This window comes from Cloeon dipterum, chromosome 4, assembly GCF_949628265.1.
Source record: "Cloeon dipterum chromosome 4, ieCloDipt1.1, whole genome shotgun sequence".
NCBI lineage: Eukaryota > Metazoa > Arthropoda > Insecta > Ephemeroptera > Baetidae > Cloeon > Cloeon dipterum.
Window position 1 is genome coordinate 6,360,523 of NC_088789.1, and position 20,283 is coordinate 6,380,805.

General features: G+C 39.5%; 5 protein-coding genes across 8 annotated transcripts; 1 reads left to right on the top strand and 4 right to left on the bottom strand.

Moving 5' to 3' along the window:
* Nucleotides 1–465: 465 nt before the first annotated feature.
* LOC135941783 (uncharacterized) lies at nucleotides 466–7,060 on the bottom strand. Of its 3 annotated transcripts, none has more exons than XM_065487509.1 (14): nucleotides 6,881–7,060; nucleotides 6,067–6,700; nucleotides 5,839–6,012; nucleotides 5,613–5,780; nucleotides 5,373–5,559; nucleotides 4,688–5,066; nucleotides 4,519–4,630; nucleotides 4,341–4,463; nucleotides 4,090–4,285; nucleotides 2,966–3,495; nucleotides 2,566–2,683; nucleotides 2,210–2,508; nucleotides 1,239–1,834; nucleotides 466–952 (listed from the first exon to the last, which is right to left on the bottom strand). In XM_065487509.1, the coding sequence occupies exons 2-14, from the start codon at nucleotides 6,643–6,645 to the stop codon at nucleotides 532–534; spliced, it is 3,882 nt and encodes a 1,293-aa protein (XP_065343581.1). In that variant the 5' UTR covers nucleotides 6,646–6,700; nucleotides 6,881–7,060; the 3' UTR covers nucleotides 466–531. The 3 variants fall into 3 exon arrangements, with proteins under 3 accessions (XP_065343581.1, XP_065343580.1, XP_065343582.1); XM_065487508.1 differs by having other exon boundaries at nucleotides 6,877–7,060; XM_065487510.1 differs by having other exon boundaries at nucleotides 672–966; nucleotides 6,877–7,060.
* Nucleotides 7,061–7,288: 228 nt separating this feature from the next.
* Nucleotides 7,289–10,292, top strand: LOC135941786 (E3 ubiquitin-protein ligase RNF34). Its single transcript, XM_065487516.1, has 7 exons — nucleotides 7,289–7,525; nucleotides 7,583–7,672; nucleotides 7,876–8,059; nucleotides 8,123–8,667; nucleotides 8,722–8,775; nucleotides 8,917–9,025; nucleotides 9,483–10,292. The coding sequence occupies exons 1-7, from the start codon at nucleotides 7,487–7,489 to the stop codon at nucleotides 9,656–9,658; spliced, it is 1,197 nt and encodes a 398-aa protein (XP_065343588.1). The 5' UTR covers nucleotides 7,289–7,486; the 3' UTR covers nucleotides 9,659–10,292.
* Nucleotides 10,229–14,695, bottom strand: LOC135941789 (lysosomal-associated transmembrane protein 4A). 2 transcript variants are annotated; one of them, XM_065487518.1, is made up of 6 exons: nucleotides 14,535–14,695; nucleotides 12,871–12,965; nucleotides 12,481–12,637; nucleotides 12,284–12,422; nucleotides 12,037–12,202; nucleotides 10,229–11,251 (listed from the first exon to the last, which is right to left on the bottom strand). In XM_065487518.1, coding segments are annotated over exons 1-6 (918 nt in total). In that variant the 5' UTR covers nucleotides 14,536–14,695; the 3' UTR covers nucleotides 10,229–10,891. The 2 variants fall into 2 exon arrangements, with proteins under 2 accessions (XP_065343590.1, XP_065343591.1); XM_065487519.1 differs by having other exon boundaries at nucleotides 14,597–14,646.
* A 347-nt stretch (nucleotides 14,696–15,042) lies between these two features.
* On the bottom strand, nucleotides 15,043–16,746 carry Prosalpha7 (proteasome alpha7 subunit). Its single transcript, XM_065487521.1, has 7 exons — nucleotides 16,596–16,746; nucleotides 16,384–16,466; nucleotides 15,939–16,062; nucleotides 15,786–15,887; nucleotides 15,581–15,727; nucleotides 15,400–15,512; nucleotides 15,043–15,297 (listed from the first exon to the last, which is right to left on the bottom strand). Exons 1-7 carry the CDS (start codon nucleotides 16,614–16,616, stop codon nucleotides 15,120–15,122), a joined length of 768 nt encoding a protein of 255 aa, XP_065343593.1. The 5' UTR covers nucleotides 16,617–16,746; the 3' UTR covers nucleotides 15,043–15,119.
* Nucleotides 16,747–17,219: 473 nt separating this feature from the next.
* Nucleotides 17,220–20,232, bottom strand: LOC135944164 (uncharacterized). Its single transcript, XM_065490949.1, has 5 exons — nucleotides 20,052–20,232; nucleotides 18,537–18,670; nucleotides 18,277–18,484; nucleotides 18,062–18,225; nucleotides 17,220–18,010 (listed from the first exon to the last, which is right to left on the bottom strand). The coding sequence occupies exons 1-5, from the start codon at nucleotides 20,172–20,174 to the stop codon at nucleotides 17,233–17,235; spliced, it is 1,407 nt and encodes a 468-aa protein (XP_065347021.1). The 5' UTR covers nucleotides 20,175–20,232; the 3' UTR covers nucleotides 17,220–17,232.
* Between the last annotated feature and the right edge of the window lie 51 nt (nucleotides 20,233–20,283).

The window sequence follows — 20,283 nt, forward strand, 5'->3', positions numbered from 1 at the left end:
CCTGTCGGCTGACCGCCACCGTCGGTTCAAGGACATTGAATTTTCTTTCTCTTTTCAATCGTCGCTCTTATCTTATCTCTTTAAGCTCACAGGCTTCATTTCCAAGTTTATTACAGAAAACTGATACCAGATTAAATCGTGTTCACTATTAAAATAGCCATTAATTTTCATAGCACAACAATGAACACTGTTATTACATCTGATATAAATTATACACGATAATTCTCTAGCCTGTTGATGTAAAAGATTTTACTAGAGGTACTAGAGTAACCTAATACCTTCTACTTACTATTCCCAATCAAACTCATTTGTCGATTTATCTGATAGAAAAATATTGAATATTTTTTCAACGCCAGCTCTATATATTATGAACCGGCGCAAATTGTTCTTCTGTCGCTTTGAAGGAAATTTTTTGCTGGGTATTTCCACCGCTTATGGTTAGAGTGGGATTTGATAATGAAAATATTTAATTACGTAATGTACTGTTTATTGACTTAATGTATAGCAAATTAAACTAAACAAAAGCTGCCGTTAATTATTAGTGCGCCTTGAATTCCAAGTCTGATTGCTGGACCATTGCGTCATAGCGGGGGTGTTGGCAAAGTCCGTTTGTGGTGCTGCATAGGTGTAGTTGTCTGAAGATTTTGACTGGAATGACGCATTTTGGAAAGAGGCACCTGTATTTTGATAATAATCGGAGCCTGTGTTTGGGAAAGTAGCACTCGGCTTCATTCCTGAGTACATGTTAGTGGCAGAGGAAGGTGCAGAGGAGCTTACCGCAGAAGCGATGGGACTATAATATTTGTCCCTCTGGTCACTGATTATGGGTGCTGCTGGCGTTTGGGATGAGACTGAGTCTGACCACAGCTCCTCTGAGAAGACTTGCAGTGCTGCAGGCTTCCGCAGGGGGCCAGAGCCGTAGTGGCTAGAAGATTCCCGGCGCCTATCATACCTTCAAAACGAATTCTACAATTAGAAAGTTAACAAGAACGTTCTATAAATTAGGAAGAAGAAAATTGTATACTACATATTTAGTCAAAATGATGTAAGGCGTGAAGATGGTTTGGAGAGAATTGATCTTGAATCAATATAAGTAAATTTTCAATGACATAGATAAGAAAGTGCGAATTTTTATATTTAAAAGAAAATTGACGTCACAAAAAAAACAATTTCATGTACAATACAACGGTCATATCACTGGATAAAATAATGCGAGAAACAAATAAAAATTGAAATACCTCTCATTGTACCAGTCTCGGCTGGATTGCTCAGCAGAAGAGTCATTATTCTTCCAATCATCTTTGTTCCAGCCTTGGCTAGATCGCTCAGCTGAAGAGTCATTCTTCTTCCAGTCGTCGTTGCTCCAGCCTCGGCTAGATTGCTCAGCTGAAGAGTCATTCTTTTTCCAGTCGTCGTTGTTCCAGCCTCGGCTATATTGCTCAGCAGAAGAGTCATTCTTCTTCCAGTTGTTATCGTACCAGTCTCTGCGGGGCGGTGAACTAGTCGACCTGCTACTCTCCCTCCTGGTGTAGAGATGGTTGTCTTCCCACGTTTCCTTGCGAGGACCACTCCTAGCGATTTCACTGAGCAGCTTTTTCTGCTTGAGTCTGAGAGCCGAGAGGAAGCCCTCGCGAAAGCGCTGCACAGCCTCTTCTTCCTCTTTTTGCATTCTGCGATAATCGTGCAGTGTGCCGTCCGACACGCGGCTGCCCCACTTCAGGCCCAGCCGCTCGGCCTCGTCCAGCTCGTTGGCGCTCATGAACTCCTTGCAGTCGGTTTGACTGGACATTTCCCTGAACACCGGTCGCGGCGGCATCTGTAGTGGCGCTGCTTGCTGCATGAGTTCAAACAAATTAGAATGCGTGTTGGGAAATGCACAGGATTGTGATTTAATTTAATTATTTAGTAGATTTATTTCAAACACAATTAACTTTTTTGTTTAAAGCAAGCAAACGTGCACAGAAGCTAAAGGTATTTGATAAGCAATTATATCCAATAAATTGGTCTGATCTGGAGTCCCATGTTAAGGGATCATTTGTAGTCTTTTTTCATTTTTCATTGCAAAATAAACTACAACTTTAATATTCTCTAAAAAGTAGTTAATTGTGTCTGCCGAGTGTCAGAATTAACCTAATATGTGCTTGTGAATAAAATCATAAGTGCTTTCAAAGAAAACGTGTTTAATATGGATTCAAGCAACTGTTTGTACCAGCTTAAATGGCGAAGCTGGTGCAAACTGCTGCATTGGCTGCTGAGGAGCAACAAATTGATCGGCCATCGGCGTAAAGGGTGACTGCATACGCTGGTTCTGGCCAAACGGGTTTTGGTGTCTTCCTCTTTGGAAGTTAGAAGGGCCCGCGAAATTGGCACCCTTCTTCGTGTTGCCCCTGGGGATGTTTGCTGCTCCACTTGGTACCGGCTGGAACGGCGTCTGCCACGGAGACTTCGAATTTCCCTTCTTGGAAAACTGGATGTTCTGTGATTGTTGCCACTCTTCCATGGCTTTCTCTGTGGATCAACAATAAATTAGTCAAAACGCACAGCCTTTCAGATGGGGATGCCTACTTTTCAGTTTATACTTCTTTATCCTAAGTGTCGCTTTGCTTGCGAGTGGATTCGTCTTTTTCAACGTTGCAATGCTTGGCATTTTAAAGTTTGGCGGCATCACTCGTCTGTAGTTGACCTGTGGGAAAAAATATAAAGCATTACTGTTTTGTGTTACTCAAATCTAAGGCTGAAAAATTGTAATATCCATTTTAAATATATATTATTCAAATTAATATTTATATTTTATGGTTCTAGATATTGCTAGTTTGACAGAAATTTTAAATTTAATTTAGATATTTAAGTCACGCCTTCAAACAGTTTCAAATTTTTCTTTGCAAACATTATTGAAATTTCGAATTTCCTATCTAAAAAGTCTATAAAGTATATAGAATACAAAATTTAAGAAAAAATCAATTACCTGAGGCTCCTCATACGCATAATCTTCAGCTTCCTCGTAAGCTACTTGTCTAGCATAAGCTTCAGCTTCTTCATAGTCAACATCGTCAGCCTCTTCATAATTATCAAACTCATCATCGTCATAGCACTCTTCCTCCAGGAACTCGACATCCTCAGGCTGATCATGTTGTGATTCGTAGAAATGCTGCGGCGGCTGCTTAAACTGCTGTTGCTGCTGCACTTGTTTATTTTTTGGCAGCTTTTTGGTTGCGGCCCCCTTGCCCTCAGGCACTTTAACCCGGATGGACATGGGAACGTCAAGTGAAGCGACTGACCGCCTTTCAAGCAGAATGACCACCTCGCACTGCTTTGAGTGCGGGAACATGTCAATGGGAATCACCCGAACAGGCAAAAACGGGTCTCCAGGAGTCGTTTTAGATGCCTGTTTTGCCAAGTGTACAAGATTCAGGAACGAAGCATTGAAGTTGCAAGCCACAAACACCAGCCGCTTGATTTTCCAGGTGGCTCTGATCATGTTGAGAACGGAGTTTCCTATTCAGAAACAATTAATTATGGTAAGTTTTGACTACCTCTGATTTATGAGAGTAATTTTAAAACGTAAGAGAAATCAGACTGAAATGGTGAACTTGCTTCCTGAAAGACTTTGAAGCACTGAATAAGTTTGCAGATTATTTATGAGTGTCTTTAAGAATTTGTGTGCTCAGAATTGATGACATTAGATAGCGTACAATAATCTAGAACCCTGGCCTATGGTTATGAGGTTGAAATAGCAACTGTATAATAATGGAGTGTTATTTTATTTTTCCACTCAAAGTTTCGCTAATCTGATAGTATGATTTTGTTGTTGTTAAGCTAAATTAATTAATTAAGCTAAATTAAAGTAAATTCGCGCAGAGCTAAGCCGTTCAATAATTTTAATTTTATGTAGAATATGTCCATAATTGAACAAATTTGACTGTCTATTAAATTCTGAAGCAAAAATTTATTTCAATCAAAATCCATTATATTAATTTCACAATAATCAAGTTTACCTCCACCTCCAATTTGAATTATTGTAATTTAACATGCCTAACTGACTCAAAAAGAATTCATGGCCAATATTAAATGGGTCGATGGGGGGCTTACCTAGCCCTGCCCTGGGAGGATCAAGTATGGCCACAATATTGTCGTACTTGGCCCTCACTATGGTAGGCTGCAGAGCATCTTGGGCGTCGCCAGTGAAAAAATCACAAGTGCCAGCCACACCATTGTGAATCGCGTTCTGCTTAGCGTTTTCCACAGCTGCTTTGATAATCTCCACGCCCAAAACCTGTCCCGCTTTCTATAAATCGCACCACGATCAGAGCGTCTTTAATGTTAATAAATTATATCTTTACCTTTGCCATAGAAATGCCTATGGTGCCAGTTCCGCAACAGATGTCAAGCACAGTGGTTTTATCATTAGGATTTGCCAATTCGGCAATGGTTGAGTAGAGAATTTCAGCACCAGCAGTGTTTATCTTGTGATATTTAAATACTTAAATACTTGTCTCACGCAAGAGAGTGAATACTCACTTGGAAAAATGACGCAGGCGAAATTTGAAACTCATAGCCAAGCAGCTTTTCAACGATGAACCTCTCACCATGAATATGGTCCACAGGTCTGAAGTTGTCACCTTTCTTAGTTCTAAAAATACCAGGTTTAAACGCAACTCATCCAAATCACAGGATATTGTTTTCTTACTGCACATCAAGTTCCCTGAAATTCAGAGAGTTGACACCAAGTACTTGGCCAGGTCCAGAGACAAAGAAGTTTTTGTAATCAGCACGCAATTTAGTAATCTGCTCCTGGGAGAGGCCTGTGGTGCAGACTTCAAGCGTGACCATCACCTGTCCCGTGGTTGTGTTACGCACACCCAAAGTCTTGAAGTGGCCCTTCCTGTTGATGGGGTCATGTGGCTCTAACTCTGAGGACACCACGAATTCCTGGAACACTCGGGCGCACTGCTTGGCCACGTCGCTCACGTGCAGACACTCATCTACCGGCAGCACTGAGCAATCGCCCTTCGTATACGCCCCAATTCGAAAGCCAATAACTCGCTCTTTCGTCACTGGATGAAGACCTGGGTGATTAAAATTTAATTCTGGGGCTTAAATTCCATGTTTTAATAAGAAAAATCTATAGGCAAGTAAAATAAACATGAAACGTTAGGTTGAAAATTAATTTCGCCATTATTTGAAGTAAATCGGAAGTAAAAAGTGGTATTGACAGAATCCAGAGAGCTGACTCAATAAAACTATTTAATAGAATAACAATGCAATTTTAACTTATTAAAATAATTAACATCACATTAATAATATCAGGCTCCCTGCTTTATGACTTGTTAAATCCTTGAACATACTGGCAAAACGTTTAGAGCACTACTTACCAATGGTGAATTCGCAGCGATTCCTGTACCCTGTTGTGTTCTTGACAGTACGGAAAGGTTCAAAGGGACAAATGAGGCCGTTGTTTAGCGATTTCTGGTATTCAACCCAATGACCCAAGTAGCCTTTTGACAAGTGGTTGGCATAAGTGTGCATGACGTTGCGAACAATTGTAGTTTTCATTTTGATCTAGAGCGCGATAAAAATAACTTTCTCGTGTAAATAATCACAGATGGTATTACCTGCTCTTCATATGTATGGATCCAGTAGGGCGTCGTCACATCTTTGAGGTTTTTCACATACATCAATATTTGAGATTGATCATCTAGTTTAGCTTGTTTATTTCCCTGGTTTTGAACAGCATCTTTTTTTCGTTTCAGCATAAGCGGATCTTTTGCCGGCTTTGCCTCCTGATTAAAGTTAATTGTTTTTCTCATTTTGTCATTAAGAAAAGAAAAAAGTACTAACAATGGCTTCAAGAACAGATCCTTTCCACTTGTATCCATTCAGAATTTTCAGGCCGCTTTGCTTAGAAGCTTCGCTACGGAAGCAAACAAAAACAGATGTCTTACTGATTCCGCTAGTTGGCTTCACTTTATTTGAATCCAGCTGAAGGGTGGTGTTGATTAATTTCTTCAACTCCTATAAACAAAGTCGAAATTGGAATATTTCATTTAAGTAGAGCGGCGAGCTTACACCAAGGCCGTAGAACTTGGGCAGCCTGCGAAGCTCGATCTTAAATATCTCTGAAGTGAAGTGGTCCTGATTTGTGTAAAAGTAAGGGTCATGCTTTTCTTCTGGTTTGGCTTTTTGAGTGACATTCGCCACCACCGAAACGTCTTTTGGCTCAGTGTCTTGGACACTGATAGTATCCACAAGAGCAGGACATTCACCCTCACTTTCTTTCTTAGCAAGCGTATCTTCTTGCTCCAGGTCCACGCAGACAGCAGCAGGACATTCACCTCCACTTTCTTTCTTAGCAAGCGTATCTTCTTGCTCCAGGTCCACGCAGACAGCAGCAGGACATTCACCTCCACTTTCTTTCTTAGCAAGCGTATCTTCTTGCTCCAGGTCAACGCAGACAGCAGCAGGACAATCACCTCCACTTTCTTCCTTCACTAGATCTTCTTCTTGCGACAAGTTCACGCATATAATCTCACCGCTCACATCTGCAGCATCCCCATTCCCTTTAACTTGAACCAGTTCCTGATTTTCTTGAGACTCCTGATCCGGAGGACAGTCGGGCGTATCAGTTAGCGGCATATCCTCGTCCATTGTTTATTTCTTCGCAGCGACACCAATGGCACGAAATGTATGTAGGTATACGTATCTATTAAATAATAATTTATGCATTGCATTAATTAATACAGAATATAGAAAAATTATTTTGCATGAGTACATAATGTTAATTCACGTTAATATGTGGGTTGTATACATATACATAATGTACATATCATAGTAGATACATACCTGTGGTAACTATTACATAAATATGCAGATACATACCTACCAATAGGGATATTGCGAAAGAACTTGAAATTTGATGTTATGTGGATGCTAGATTTATAATCTACCTAATAGTGACTGTTTTCTTCTCAGAACAAAACTTATTCACAAGTAAATTCGCAAAATTATCGTATGTAATGGAAAGACACAACAACGGCACTCGACAGTCTCGGCAGTAGAAGGTGCGTTCATAAACTCTCCTCGACTCTCCTGGTGGCTGAGGGTTGTACTTAAAAGTAAAATTTTAGTGTTGTAGAAAATTGCAATAGAGTTGTTTTCGTCTGCGCAATGGCTCTGGATCAAATTTAATTTTTGTCTGTGCGCAGTGCCCACTATCGGGCTACCTCTTTGGTTGGGTGGTGTAGGAAATGCGCAGTGACGTTTTGTTGGCAACTGTGGGCGTGCCCAATCTAAACAATTTTGTACTTAGTAGTGTGTGGGTGGTGGGAATCGAGCAGCAAACAATATAATTGACTGCGAGGGCGAGGACGAGGAGTGGACAGCTAAGAATAGACAAAAACAGGTCTGGTTGGATGATGGAGGAGGTTTCTTGGAACGTCCTTAGCTTGAGGTAGGCTAGAATCGCGGCCGCAGCCTGGAATTCCACACGATGTCGACGTTTCTCAAGAGCTGCCGTCGGATCCTATCCGTAAAGTCTCGTAACAACCTAGATTTCATCATTTGATTTAACTGCTCGCCTTTGCAGGACGTGCCGACGAGACTCTCTAACGCAGGCATAACATCTACTGAGGAGTGCGAGAATTGTCGTGCCAACTTTAACATTATCAGGAAAAAAGTATGAGCATGCATCGATTAAAATAATTTTAACATCGTATGTATCATACAAACGATAGAGCTGCATAGTACAAATGAAATGCACACGTAACGCAAGCACCGTAAAAACTGTCCTTGAATTTATTTCTGCCTTTATATCCCCTCTTGACACAAATATTGTTATCATCTAGAAATGAGCTTCAAATTCATATTATTTTGTTCCAGTATATTTGCAACAAGTGCGCTCGATGCTTCTGCTCAGACTGCCTCAACAAGAGAATTTTGATTTGCAAGTCGTGCAGAGTGCTGAGCACTTGGCCTATCGACAGGGCGGAGCTGCAGCCGCTGAAGGCCAGGGACATCAAAGCATACTTGTCTGCAAACGGCGTCTCTACGCACGGATGCGTCGGTTAGTTTTTTTTACTTTTTTATTTAAAGCAAAATTACACAGTCATTTTTCTTCACTTATTAGAAAAGGAAGAGCTGGTCGAGCTGGCGCTGAGTCACCTGGGCAGCGGCTTCCAACTGAACCCCATTCCCCCATACAGCCCTCATCGGACGTCAGCGAGAGGCGTCGATGAATCATGGGTTGTTATCAACGAGCAGAGTTCGTCGACCTCATCTGGAGACACAGAGCCGCACGTACCAAGCTCTAACAACAGCTCACCTTCGTCGCACCTGCCCCCAGACCCTCCGCCGCCTGCTGAGGTGCCCTTGATTAATGTGGTTGCCGCAGAGGAAGCGCCGCCGTCTCCGCCAAATGACCCTGTCGAGTCAGAATCCGTCCCGATTCCGGGCACCCGTGAACAGCAGCCCGAGGAGCCCATGTCCACATCGCTGCCCCTCGGCGGGCTGGCCAACCCCCTGCTGACCAATCTCGTTAACGGCAGCGGCCTGTCCGGCTCGCAGCCAAACCTTAATGCGTCCAGCTCTTCATCGCACAGGGAGTCAGGCGCGTCCAGCAGTGTTCCTCAGCGCTCCACATCGGAGACCATCCTTTCAATTAGTAGAACAAATGTAATTGTTTGTTGAGTTTTCTTTGCTGGTCTCCTCTAAACTGTCTGTTTACAGATATCCATGTTGACTGATGAAGAATTGGAAAAGTTGCCAGTCAAAAACCTTAAGGTATCAATCCCTTTGAGAATAAAAATATTTTTTATTCTATTTTAGGATTTCAATGTTTGCGATTTAATCCAATCATTTCAGATTGGTATCTCATAAAACAAATTCAAATTTTCAAACAACTTCTGCGCCATATTGTTTCAGATATTACTCACAAATCATAGGGTAGACTTTCGAGGCTGTTGCGAAAAGTCAGAGCTGCAAGAACGTGTGAAACGCCTCAGAAGTCAGCTGCAGGAAAACTTAAAAATAGGTTAGTCTAACAAAGCACCATCTGTTTTCATGTTAGCACTTGAGTTCTAATTACCCTGAAGCATGTCCAAACAACTCATTTTCAGTAATGATAGCTATGTTTGGTTGCAAAATAACTGTGCACAAAGTCACCATTCTTCATCAACTTTATCTTAATCTATACTAATTTTTTTTCGGATGAATAGAAATAAAATAGTACAATGATTTATTATAAACTGAACAATATCATAAATAATTTGAAACTCGCTCCTACGGAAGCTAAATTAAATCCCAATTACATTTTAAGAACGTTGGACATACAAGATCAAATAATATTACATAGTGTGAGTCCTCTGTTAGGAAAACAAATATTTAATTAACATTCATTCAAAACCCATCATTACAATTTCTGGTTCACTTTTGGTTACTGAAGTTTATTTCCCATCATGTCCCCAATTTCACACAGCCATTTTTTTCAGATGTCGATGCTCTAAGTGATGAAAACCTGTGCAAAGTGTGCATGGCTGCTCCGATTGACTGTGTGCTGCTGGATTGTGGCCACGTTGTCACCTGCACCACATGCGGCAAGCAGATGAGTGAGTGCCCGATCTGCAGACAATATGTCGTGCGCTGTGTCAAAATATTTCGGGCCTAGGGACGAACCCGAACCGAATTAAAATATTATTCCATTACGCGGAGGGAGGCAAGGAGTGCCAAACAAGTGTCAGGATGTTGATGTTGAGTATCAAAATATTAACCTCGTGACCAAAAGCATAATCTCTATGTTCCACATTTTAAGCATGTGTAAGCAGGTGCATTCTGCATTCTTGACTAGTAACTGACAATATTCCGCAACCAATATGTCGCGCGATTTTTTCCTGTCTACGCACGGTGATAATTTCCAGAAAGTTGACACTATAGGATATATGTTTCAATTCCGTTTTTTAAAGTTTTAACTCTTTCTATATGAATGATTCCAAGTCATCAGATTATCGTGTGATTTAGTCATAGTCTATAACTGTGTGATTTCCGACTTTTTGGTTCAAGATTCCAGAAGTACAACTATACGTACCCTTGTGTAAACAGAAAAATATTTTTCTGTGAAAATTGTACAGCCCTATGCATGAGAGCTGTAACTGATTTCAAACAAACTAAGGCTGGCCCTATACCACATTGTTGAGCTGTATATTGTAAATTAGAGTGAAATGTTACGAAAGAAAAGACGTTTTCCTACACTGATTAAATTTTATTAGTAGCGTAATCCGATACAATTAGTATAATCGCATAAACTGCTTCGCTTTTCATTTAAAATTACACACTGGGTTTGCCTCTTATAGCGCAGCAGTCTCACACAACAGTCATGCAAACACCGTCATATTCTTGAGAGGTTTGACTTGACCAAAAATAGTTATTGTAAGCAATGATTTTTTCTTTTTAAATTTGTATGGAGATAATCCCACTGGGCAAAATTGCATCATACATTTTGAGTCATCTTTTGAACAACATTTATGTAAATCTGGGTGAAATAAAAGTTACTTTCAGTACATAATAAGACCTTGTCATTCAATTCAATAGAGATGCACTCTTTCACGGTCGTAGATTTTTTTAAAGCGATGCTAGAAACACCAAGTAGTAGTTGCTGTAAATTCATTGCATTTCGTAAAATGGATAAAATGCAATTTCATTAAAGCACGGACAACGATAATTATATTTTTATATATTATTTGCAAATCAAAATCTCGTGCACTCAAAACGATTGCCGACTAAACGGAAAATTATCACAAATAAAGAAATGTAGCAAACACGCACAAACCAAGGGTTGTCACGTGCCGAATTCAGTTAAGTAACTAAATCGGAGGAATCAGCTCGAGCAGGCGAGCATTGCCATTTACTGCTGGGCGGCAGCTGTGGTGGCGGAAGTGGTCGGGGCGGCATTTGTAGCCGGGTTGAGATTGAGAGTGGAGCTGTAGGGTGGCGGCGGTGTCTCGGGCCTGGGGGTAATCATCGGTGGCGGCTCCTTGACAATTTTGGAGTACTCAGGCGGGTTGAGCAGAGCCGCGTTGGCCGCAGGGCCACCAGCTGCAGAGCCTGAGGCCACGACGGCAGCTGCGGCTGCCGGGTGAATGTCGTAGTCAGGGCCCAGCTCAGCCAATCCGGCTGCTCCAAGCACGCTGACGGTCGCGCGGCCCGACATTCGCCGCAGGGTCAAGTAGCGGTAGCAACGCCAGATCACACTCAACAGGTACAGCTGCAACCGAATATTAGCAATAATTGAAATTAGATAATTATTTGAAATTTGAGAAGAATGGATGAATGGCGCCAGGCCAACGAGGTGTAATTTTTTTACGGTTTGCACAATTATTCTGTAAGCAACGTAACCAGATGAATGGAAATAAAATCGTAACAGGATAAGTGATTTTATTTACAAAATTCCAAGAACGGAATGAAAATTAGCGCTATAAAGGAAATTTTTTCATTGAATTTGACAGGTTTCTTTCTATTATAGTTATTTATTCTTTTTAATATCCTGAAACTAAGTCTTGTTATTTTTGGCCTGACTCTTTCTATTTTTGTTGAAATATTCTTCATATATAATCATTATAAAAATCAACAGACTGATCATTAAATTCTTTACTAAAGGCTTTAATACAATACCTAATAGTTAAGACATGATGAGTCACATAAAAAAATAATTTCCTGCTTCAGAAATGATTCATTCTCAATATTTCTAAATAACTGCCGCCTAAGAAGCAAAATATTATGTTTGTAAAATATTAACAGTTTCAATTTGTATAATATTTATAACCCTATATTGGATTTATCGGAACCTAATAGCAAAATTAAATCACGAGGAAATAACTTTGTTTCCTCACGAATGACGCGTTGAAAGCGTGTTTTCAGTGCAGAGAGCATTACATTTTTCTTATCAGTATTATTTGTATCTTGTGCAATGGTAAAAATATTTTTGTTTAGAATAAATGCTTGGAGCGAGATAAACAAATTGATGCAGAAAATAGAATAATTTGGTCTTACCTTGATGTAGAGAGCAGCAACCAGGGCCAAAATTGTGACAAATCCAAGCGCAGAGGGGTTCATGTTGTGCAATTGCTTCTTTACCATTTCATTTCCTTGTTCTTCAGCTTGCTTGGCAAGGGCCGTCAGGGAGGGCAGGGCACACAGGTAGCTGATGGCAATCACCCTGGAAATGATCCAATTTGTTTGGTTTTAACCAGGAAAAGATAAAAAATGTCAAAATTATTGTTTCAAGTGAGAAACTTACACAGCCAAGCAAAAGTCGAAGACCTTCAAGCAGAAGTAAGGCAGAAGGTAAAAGGGTCGTCCTTTGGCGGCGCCGTAGATCAGGGCGATAGTGCTCGCGATGGCAATCAAATTGATCTGAGTGTTCATGTTCGGGTCTCCTAGGAAGATTTCTTTAATTCACAAAAGCGGCATGATATAAATTACACGAGCTCTTACGAGAATACGAAGGAGTCCTGGAGAGCGGAGTCGGCAAAGGAGATCCGGTAGATTCATCCTCGGGAGGAGCGCTGGTAATTGGCCTGCCATGGTTTTCTGCCAATTCAGGGTGGCTCACCATCACGGCAACAGTGGCCAATGATAGAATTTGCAGCATCTTAAATACAAATTTACTAAAATTAGCGTTGACCCTAAAGCTGTGTAAGTTTTGCTTTCATGAAATGATTAAATTAAAATAATTTATAATTTCTTTTTAATTTGTTAAGCTAAGAGTTGGAGATATCTTTCCTTAGTTGACCGCAGTTTTAGTAAGATATATAATGTGTCATGTTGTCATTTCAAAAACAATTTAATGGGGGAAATTTGCAATATCCATGGGAATAAACTCACCAGCTGCCAAATTCCAATGGATATAGTTGCTGTCCGAACATGGCAGCAGAAGAAGCATATCCAGTCTTCACGCCTTTCGTCTTTTATTCGAATCACTGCAATAACAAGAATCAAATGTAAATTTTATTAACTGTAGCAGGTGTAAGCAGTATTTTGTGAGTGTGGGTAGGAAAATCTAAACAAAGAATGATGACGAAACCAAAGAGACAGGAAACTCGAATAAAATTAGAAGTCGTTGTGGTAGCGGCTAATGACTGTAACTACACTTGGTAGCGAGCGGCGAATGACTGGTAATTCAAATACCTCGGCGTTTTTTACCTTTAACTGCACTTCGTTACCAAACACGGTTTCGTGCGTCTTTTGTTTTTTTTTACAATGATCTACACCAGGACAAAATTTTACACCATTATGATGGTTAGAAGCGTGATTTTTATGCCATCTAGTGTATGCGATGACAATACATGCAGCAATCGCAGAAATCAAAACTCAATAATCGCCGACATTGTCATCGCCAAATCTCGGGTTTAAGACATCAGAATTACAAGAACAGCACACCGTTCAACTCGTCTAAACCTTCCCTAGATAGCCGAAGGGTTTGGAAGGTGATCAACCCTCATCCCCCTTCCACCCTGTGCACTACAGATAAGATAAAAATCGCGTTGCTTAGCACTTTCAGACACTTTTTCTCTACAAAACAAGTCTCTTAAATTAAAAAAATACTACCCTAAATTGCATTGGCTATCTATAGGAAATTGAGATGAGTCGAACGGTGTGCAGTTTTTACATTTTTTTATAATTAGAACCCAAGATTTGGCGGTGGCAATGTTAGCAAAAATGCATGCACGCGCTCATAATATAACGTTAAACTTGATCTTTGCCGACATAGTCATCCCTAAATCTCGTATTCTAAGCTCTAGACGAGTCGAACGGTGTGCCGTTTTTGCATTTCTGACACTTTGAACCCGAGATTTAGCGATGACAATGTTGGCAAAAATCAAATTTTATGTATGCGTGTATGGTATGTATTTTTGCTAATATTTTTTGTCAAATTATCACATAATTACGATAATAACCATAATAAATATCAAATTGCATAGCTGTATCTTTAATTATTTGCACAAATCAATGTCTTAAGGCAGCATAATCACTTGGTAATCAAACTCAAATGTTTAATACCACCTTCAGGGTCAAGTTTTGGCTATAAAATAAATTAGTGAGACGAAGATTTCTTATGGTGTGACGGTATGAAAATAGCTTCACGATAATGCAGATTTTAAATATCGATATCGATTCTACCAACTCATAACGCAAATTTAATAAACTCGTTTTAAGTCTCTCCTGTAAAATCGGTATCGATGTAAATAAAGGTAAAAAACGCCGAGGTATTTGAATTACCAGTCATTCGCCGCTCGCTACCAAGTGTAGTTACAGTCATTAGCCGCTACCGCAACGAAGTATAAAACGTAATAATTATGTGTGTCACAGCAGATCATTAATCCTATCAAAATGCAAAAAATCGAAAAAATTTTAAAGAGAAAGCGTGACAGACTAAAAAGGAGGGCGAGTACGGCTAGCTTTATAAAAAGGTCAAACTGTTGTTTCCAAAATATTGCACAATCTTTGCTGAATTTAGGGAACGACACATGCTGCAAAATCTGACTTACTTCTTCACACCGACTCAGTAGACTTGGGCTGATTGACTAGGAGAATGACTGTTGAAACTTACTAGAAAAACGCCCTCGTATTACGTAAATTACATTAACCACCGACCACTGTTTTGAGTTTGACGTCTTCACCAAATGGCGACCATATTATTATTGCGTGACGTCGTAATAGAGAGGGAGAGGCGGTTGCGTGTTATGCCAGTAGAGGGGACCGGAGGGGGAAATAATGGTTCTCAAGTTCCACCCTGTCCTTTCTTTTTTTCTCTCTTCAGGACATAAACCACTATCCATCCACCACTGGAAAATTTTCTTTTTCACGTGATCACTGAATTATTATCGCCCACCTGTAAGTTCTTTCAGGATGGAAAGAATTTGTTTTTAATTGCGAGGAAAATATAAAATTTGATTTTATAATTTCTGAGAATAGAAAATATACAAAAGAACGGACACTGTTAATTTTTTTAAATCAATCAGTTTCTGACCATCTTTTAGATTAAATCCATTGAAATTGTATCTTAAGTCATCTTAATTTTTATTATAATGAAATTTATCAAACGATTTTGAACGTATTAAGAAATTAACAAATTAAGCATCCTCAGAATCCGACTCGGAATCATCTTCAAGAGCAGAGTTAGCGAACTTCTCAGCTTCCTGGAAGATTTCCTTTGGTACTCTCTCATGTCTGCCTCCAGTGGCCTCTCCAACCCAGCTAAGTTCCAGTTCAAAAGCTTTGTCCTTCAGCTCATCGTGGACAAGATAAATACTGTGAATAAAATCAATAATTGTTTATCACACGAAAGCAAAGGAGTGTGCTGGAACCAGCGCCAAAAATATGGCCACGGCTAGCACTGATTTCAATAATTACATTCTCGCAGCTTCTTTCACGAGTTCCCTGCAGCTCATGTTCGCAAGATTTAGCTTCTCCATCTCAGTCTTGGCTGACTGTTTAGCTTTTCCAATCGCACAGCCATAGTATCCCTGAGAATGTAGAATTTATTATAATTAAATATATTTTGTTATTTAATTTAATGGTCATTGTTCCTTACATGCGACACTCCTGATGAGTCAACAACAAACATTGCTGGTCCCTCGATGGGGTCATAAGAGCCCATGATGGCGCTGCAGCCAAAAGGCCTCACAGCGCTGTATAGGGTGTAGGCGTGCATGAACATGGACACACGGTCATTCAGATACTGCAAACAAGAGCCAATTAATTCACAATTCCGGGGCTAGAAATGATTAATTTATCACCTTCAGTGGGATGTTGCTGCCGTACTGACTTCTGTAATCAGCGCACTCGGACCTTGAAGTCTCGACAATCTGCTTGGCGTCAGCGAGCAAACCAGCGACGGCCTAAAATTTTATTATGAGAAGACCGGTTTTGAAAAAATGGTGAAAAAATACCATTCCAACATGAGAATCAACAGTGAAAATGCGTTTGTTGGCTCCAAACTCATACAATTTGGATTGGACTAATTTTTCCACAGCAAACACCACACCATCCTTCCCTCGGAGACCAATAGCAGTGCTGAAAACGAAAACATTATTGATAATTTTTTGTAGCAATTTTATATTGAATTGAATTCATTGATTCTGAGTGTAGATTAAAAGTAATTTAATTTTAATGCAGCTTAGTTAGCAAATAATGTTATATCAGTTATCTACATACTACAGTCGTAGCGAGATATCATATATTATGTGTATGGAAAATTTAGTTTTCACCAGTATTACAGTTTTCGCCACCCTTACTTTTACATGGGAATCTCATAAGAAATGGCAAGATGTTTAACCCGGCAGAAACTGTAACTTTACCATACAAAAATTAGGAATTACGATGCTTGCGCCTTACCCGCTGTTCTCCACTGCTTTCTGTGCATATTCTACTTGGAAAACTCGTCCATCTGGGGAGAATTGTGAAGCGGACAGGTCATACTGAAATAATACCGAGAAATTAAGTGCCGAATTTAAAGTCGCCGGTTTGGTGGATTTGAAACAATGATTTTTTTAGACAGTACGATTCAAAGGTATACAGATTTTAGATATTATTTTGGTAATACTCACTCCTGTTCCAATCGAGCTCATGTTTATTCAGCGATATCAAATATTCCCGATGAAATTAAGCAAAAATTACTGGATTTTCTGACCGAGAAACGCGTTGTCATCAATGAGTTATATTTTTGTTGCTACTCTCGCTCTCGCTATTCATTTGTTCCTCTCGCTCGAAACGCCCTCTGAATTTTGACGCGGGAAAAGGATGACCGCGAGCTGCGATCCGCGCGTAGTGCCTCAACGAAAAATTATATAATTATAATTTATTGAAAATAGGATATTTTTCTTTACACACAAAACAATTCTTTTACATTCATGTCACAACTGATTATTTGGCAAGGTTAATTCAATAATAAACTATAAAAGTATAACATGGTCTATTTCCCTTTTTCTCTTTTTCTATTATATTCACGTGGATGTTTCTCAATCAGCAATCACTCTGTGGTTTTATTTTTTTTCACTTTCGCAGCAATAAATTAGACATTTTTTGTATTCAAATGTACAGGTATTATAATTCCCATCTTTTGTGCGAAATATATTTCGTATGCGTGACACAATTTTGAAAAAAAAATGAAATGGGATGGGTTGAAATTTAATTAACTCACATTATATTATGTTTATAAAAACGTCTGTCAGTACATTTTAGGTTTTATTTTTTAATTACATAGCTGATATTGTGCAAAAAGATTGGTCCATTCAAACCATTGCGATTTTGCGTGTGGTAATCACTGGACCAAGTCACATTAAATGAAGAAAACACTCTTGGGTGCAGCAAATTTTGTAGGGAGCTGTTAACATCGTCCTCGTTTCGTTTGTTCAAAAAATAATAGTTGCAGCTTCGAGGATGGTAAAGCAAATTGGCAGAGTACTCGATGTTTTTCTTCAGAAGCACGGGTTCTCTTAGCTTTACTGCCCACGGCGTATTAGAGGGTAGATTGGTCAGATCCCAGGTTTCATCTTTGTTGCCGAGACCCCTGAGTGTCACCGTGCAATTAAACGCACTTGTTTTGGTCTCAATTTTCTCGTAGCTATTTTTCAAAGGGTTAAATTTTATTCCGGGGTTTACGCAACCCTCCAAAATCACGCCAAAGCACGAAAGACCTGTTATGTAAAGGTCTTGGAGTGGTCTGAACTCGATTTTGTTGGAAATTGCGTAGTAATCTGAAAACTTGGCCAGATCCTCGCACGCAGATTCCTCGCCATTTGTCGCCAGTGCAATCAGCTGGGTCATCTCCATAAGAATGTACTCTCTCTGAGCGGTCGTGGCGCACAGGGTTGCAGGAATATCCGACTTCTTGTTTTTGGTGATGCAATATTCCATGATTGCCGCTTTCTCTTTGTCCGTCAGGAAATCTGGGAGGTTGGCCGCGTCGACGGGGGTCAGAGTTAAAAACCGCAATCCAGTCAGCAAACTACGCATTGCGTCTCTGAAGGAAAAATATTTTAATAATTTTCAAACACGGTTTCTTCTGTATAACCTCTCATCCTCCTGATGCTGAGCCCATTTCCAACAAATATCAATTAGATGGATTTCTGACGTGATCGAAAGAACGTCTAATGAAAGCATATGGTTTAAACTCGCAGAGGATGCTCGCAGAAATTCAGAAGATTCGACGCAAGCTCTTGTATCGTCACAAAGAACCTAATAAATAAAAGGGGATAAATTTTAATTTTATATTTAACTGCGAATTACTTGATTGCAGGCTTGAGCCACGTCTTCCATGCCAAATTCCAAGACCCTATTTAATACTGGCCAAATATTTTCCACAGTAACTTTTGACTCGATCAAAGCCTTGCAATGCGATTTAAGCGTTTCGATCAGCAGATGATCGGCTGCTATTGCCAATTCAACCACGTCCATGCAATCTACGTTGGAGTTAAATTCGGTGAGATGCAGGAACCTGCCAATTGAAGCTCGCAAATTTGATTTGGCAATATATTCCTTTCCCTTACTCCACTACGAGCTCGAAAATATGAGGCTCGACGTTATTGATGCGAACAGGGTTTGGTAGAGGGAGAGGACTGTTAAACAGTCCTTCCATAAATTCGCTGCCCATCATCATGATCGACTTAACAGCGTGCACTTCCTAAAAAAAGGGAAATTTTAAAAAAAATATTGCAATTTTGTAAAAATAAATTAAAATTAACATTTAATTATCCAACATTTTTTACCAAAATTGTTTTTTACGAAAGTAATTACTAGGTTTCACAAATTAATTTTCTTATTAGTACTTCCTATCAGTCAACAAGAGTGAATCTCAAGACAAGGAACCGAAACTGGAAACTGGAATCCGGTATTTTTCCGGTATTTCCCACGGAGATAGAAGTATTTTCAACGGAACAGGACTGGACAGGATATGCCACAAATTTTCCGCTTTTCCTGTTTCAAATAAGAAATAATAATCCTCGCCGCAGCAAAATATCAAGCTGAAAATTTTAAAGTGGGTTTATCATTAGTTTTCGAGAAATTCCACTACAAAAAATATGACATTTTCGATTTTCCAGGTTTTTTGCACCTCCAAAGCACGCCATCATAATTGCATCATAATTGCAGTTCGTCTCGAACTCCAATAACCAGCTAAAGTATTGAGGAATTCCTTCCCCATCCCCTTTTCACCCCATTGCTAAATTTTGTAATTTTGATAATAGAAATTTTATCATGCTCCATCTGTGTGGGTTTAAAAATGTTTTATCAAAAAACTTTTCTAAGTAAATTAACACCCAGTACAACAACCGAAAAATATTTTAAAATGTAATGCAAATTTAATACAAAAATCCAGAGGCATAAAATTTTTACTCTTTCGAAAGGGATGAAGTAAAGGAACTTAACGGTTGAAGACTAAGCATAAGCACCCCTTCAGATGGTCAGGGGAGGTCGAGACGAGTTCAACGGTGGGTAGTTTTTGCCATTCTGATGGTTTAGAATTCGAGATTTGGAGTTTAAAATAATTTCAAAACACGAAATTTTTCAATTTTGTTTTTGTTGACTCTAAATCACGGGTTCTAACCATTAGAATTACAAAAATTAAGTACCTTTAGACACGTCTCAACCTACCCTGAATATTTAAGGGTGTTCTAACCCTCACCCCTTCAACCCCTTGGATTTACTACAGTAAAAATGTTCTCAAAAGTATTTTCCTCAGTTTTAAAATTATTTTAGCAATCGGGGTTGGAAGGTAAACAACTCTAAAACCTTCAGCTGGTCAGAGGAGGTTGAGATGAGTTCAACGGTGGCAATTTTTCGTAAATTCTGTTGGTTAGAACCCGTGCTATCAAGTTAAAAAAAAACGAAGTTCTATGAAAATTTTTACGAAGTTCAGACATGGGACAACTTTTAATTACATTTCTTAATGTTTATAATCATTTTCAAAAATACAATTTAGATTTTTTATTCTTAGGTGACAGTGCAAAGGTGAATCGCACCCTTGCTGCACCTTATAGACTCAATTTACGCTTTTTAGAAAGTACCTTTGCGTCTGCATCTTCTGGTCCGACCAAGAACGAGCAATCAGTGTACTTTCCTAGTTTAAGAGCTTCAAGTCTTTTGTTCAGAAGCGCCATCCGAGAGTCAAGATATTGAGTTTCAGCCATTTTTCTACAAGATACTGCGAAATTTCACTGTGCAAGACGTACTTTAACGATATCGTGGCACTGATAAGCGTATTTGGAGGAGACCGATTAGCTTTTTATCAACTGGGAG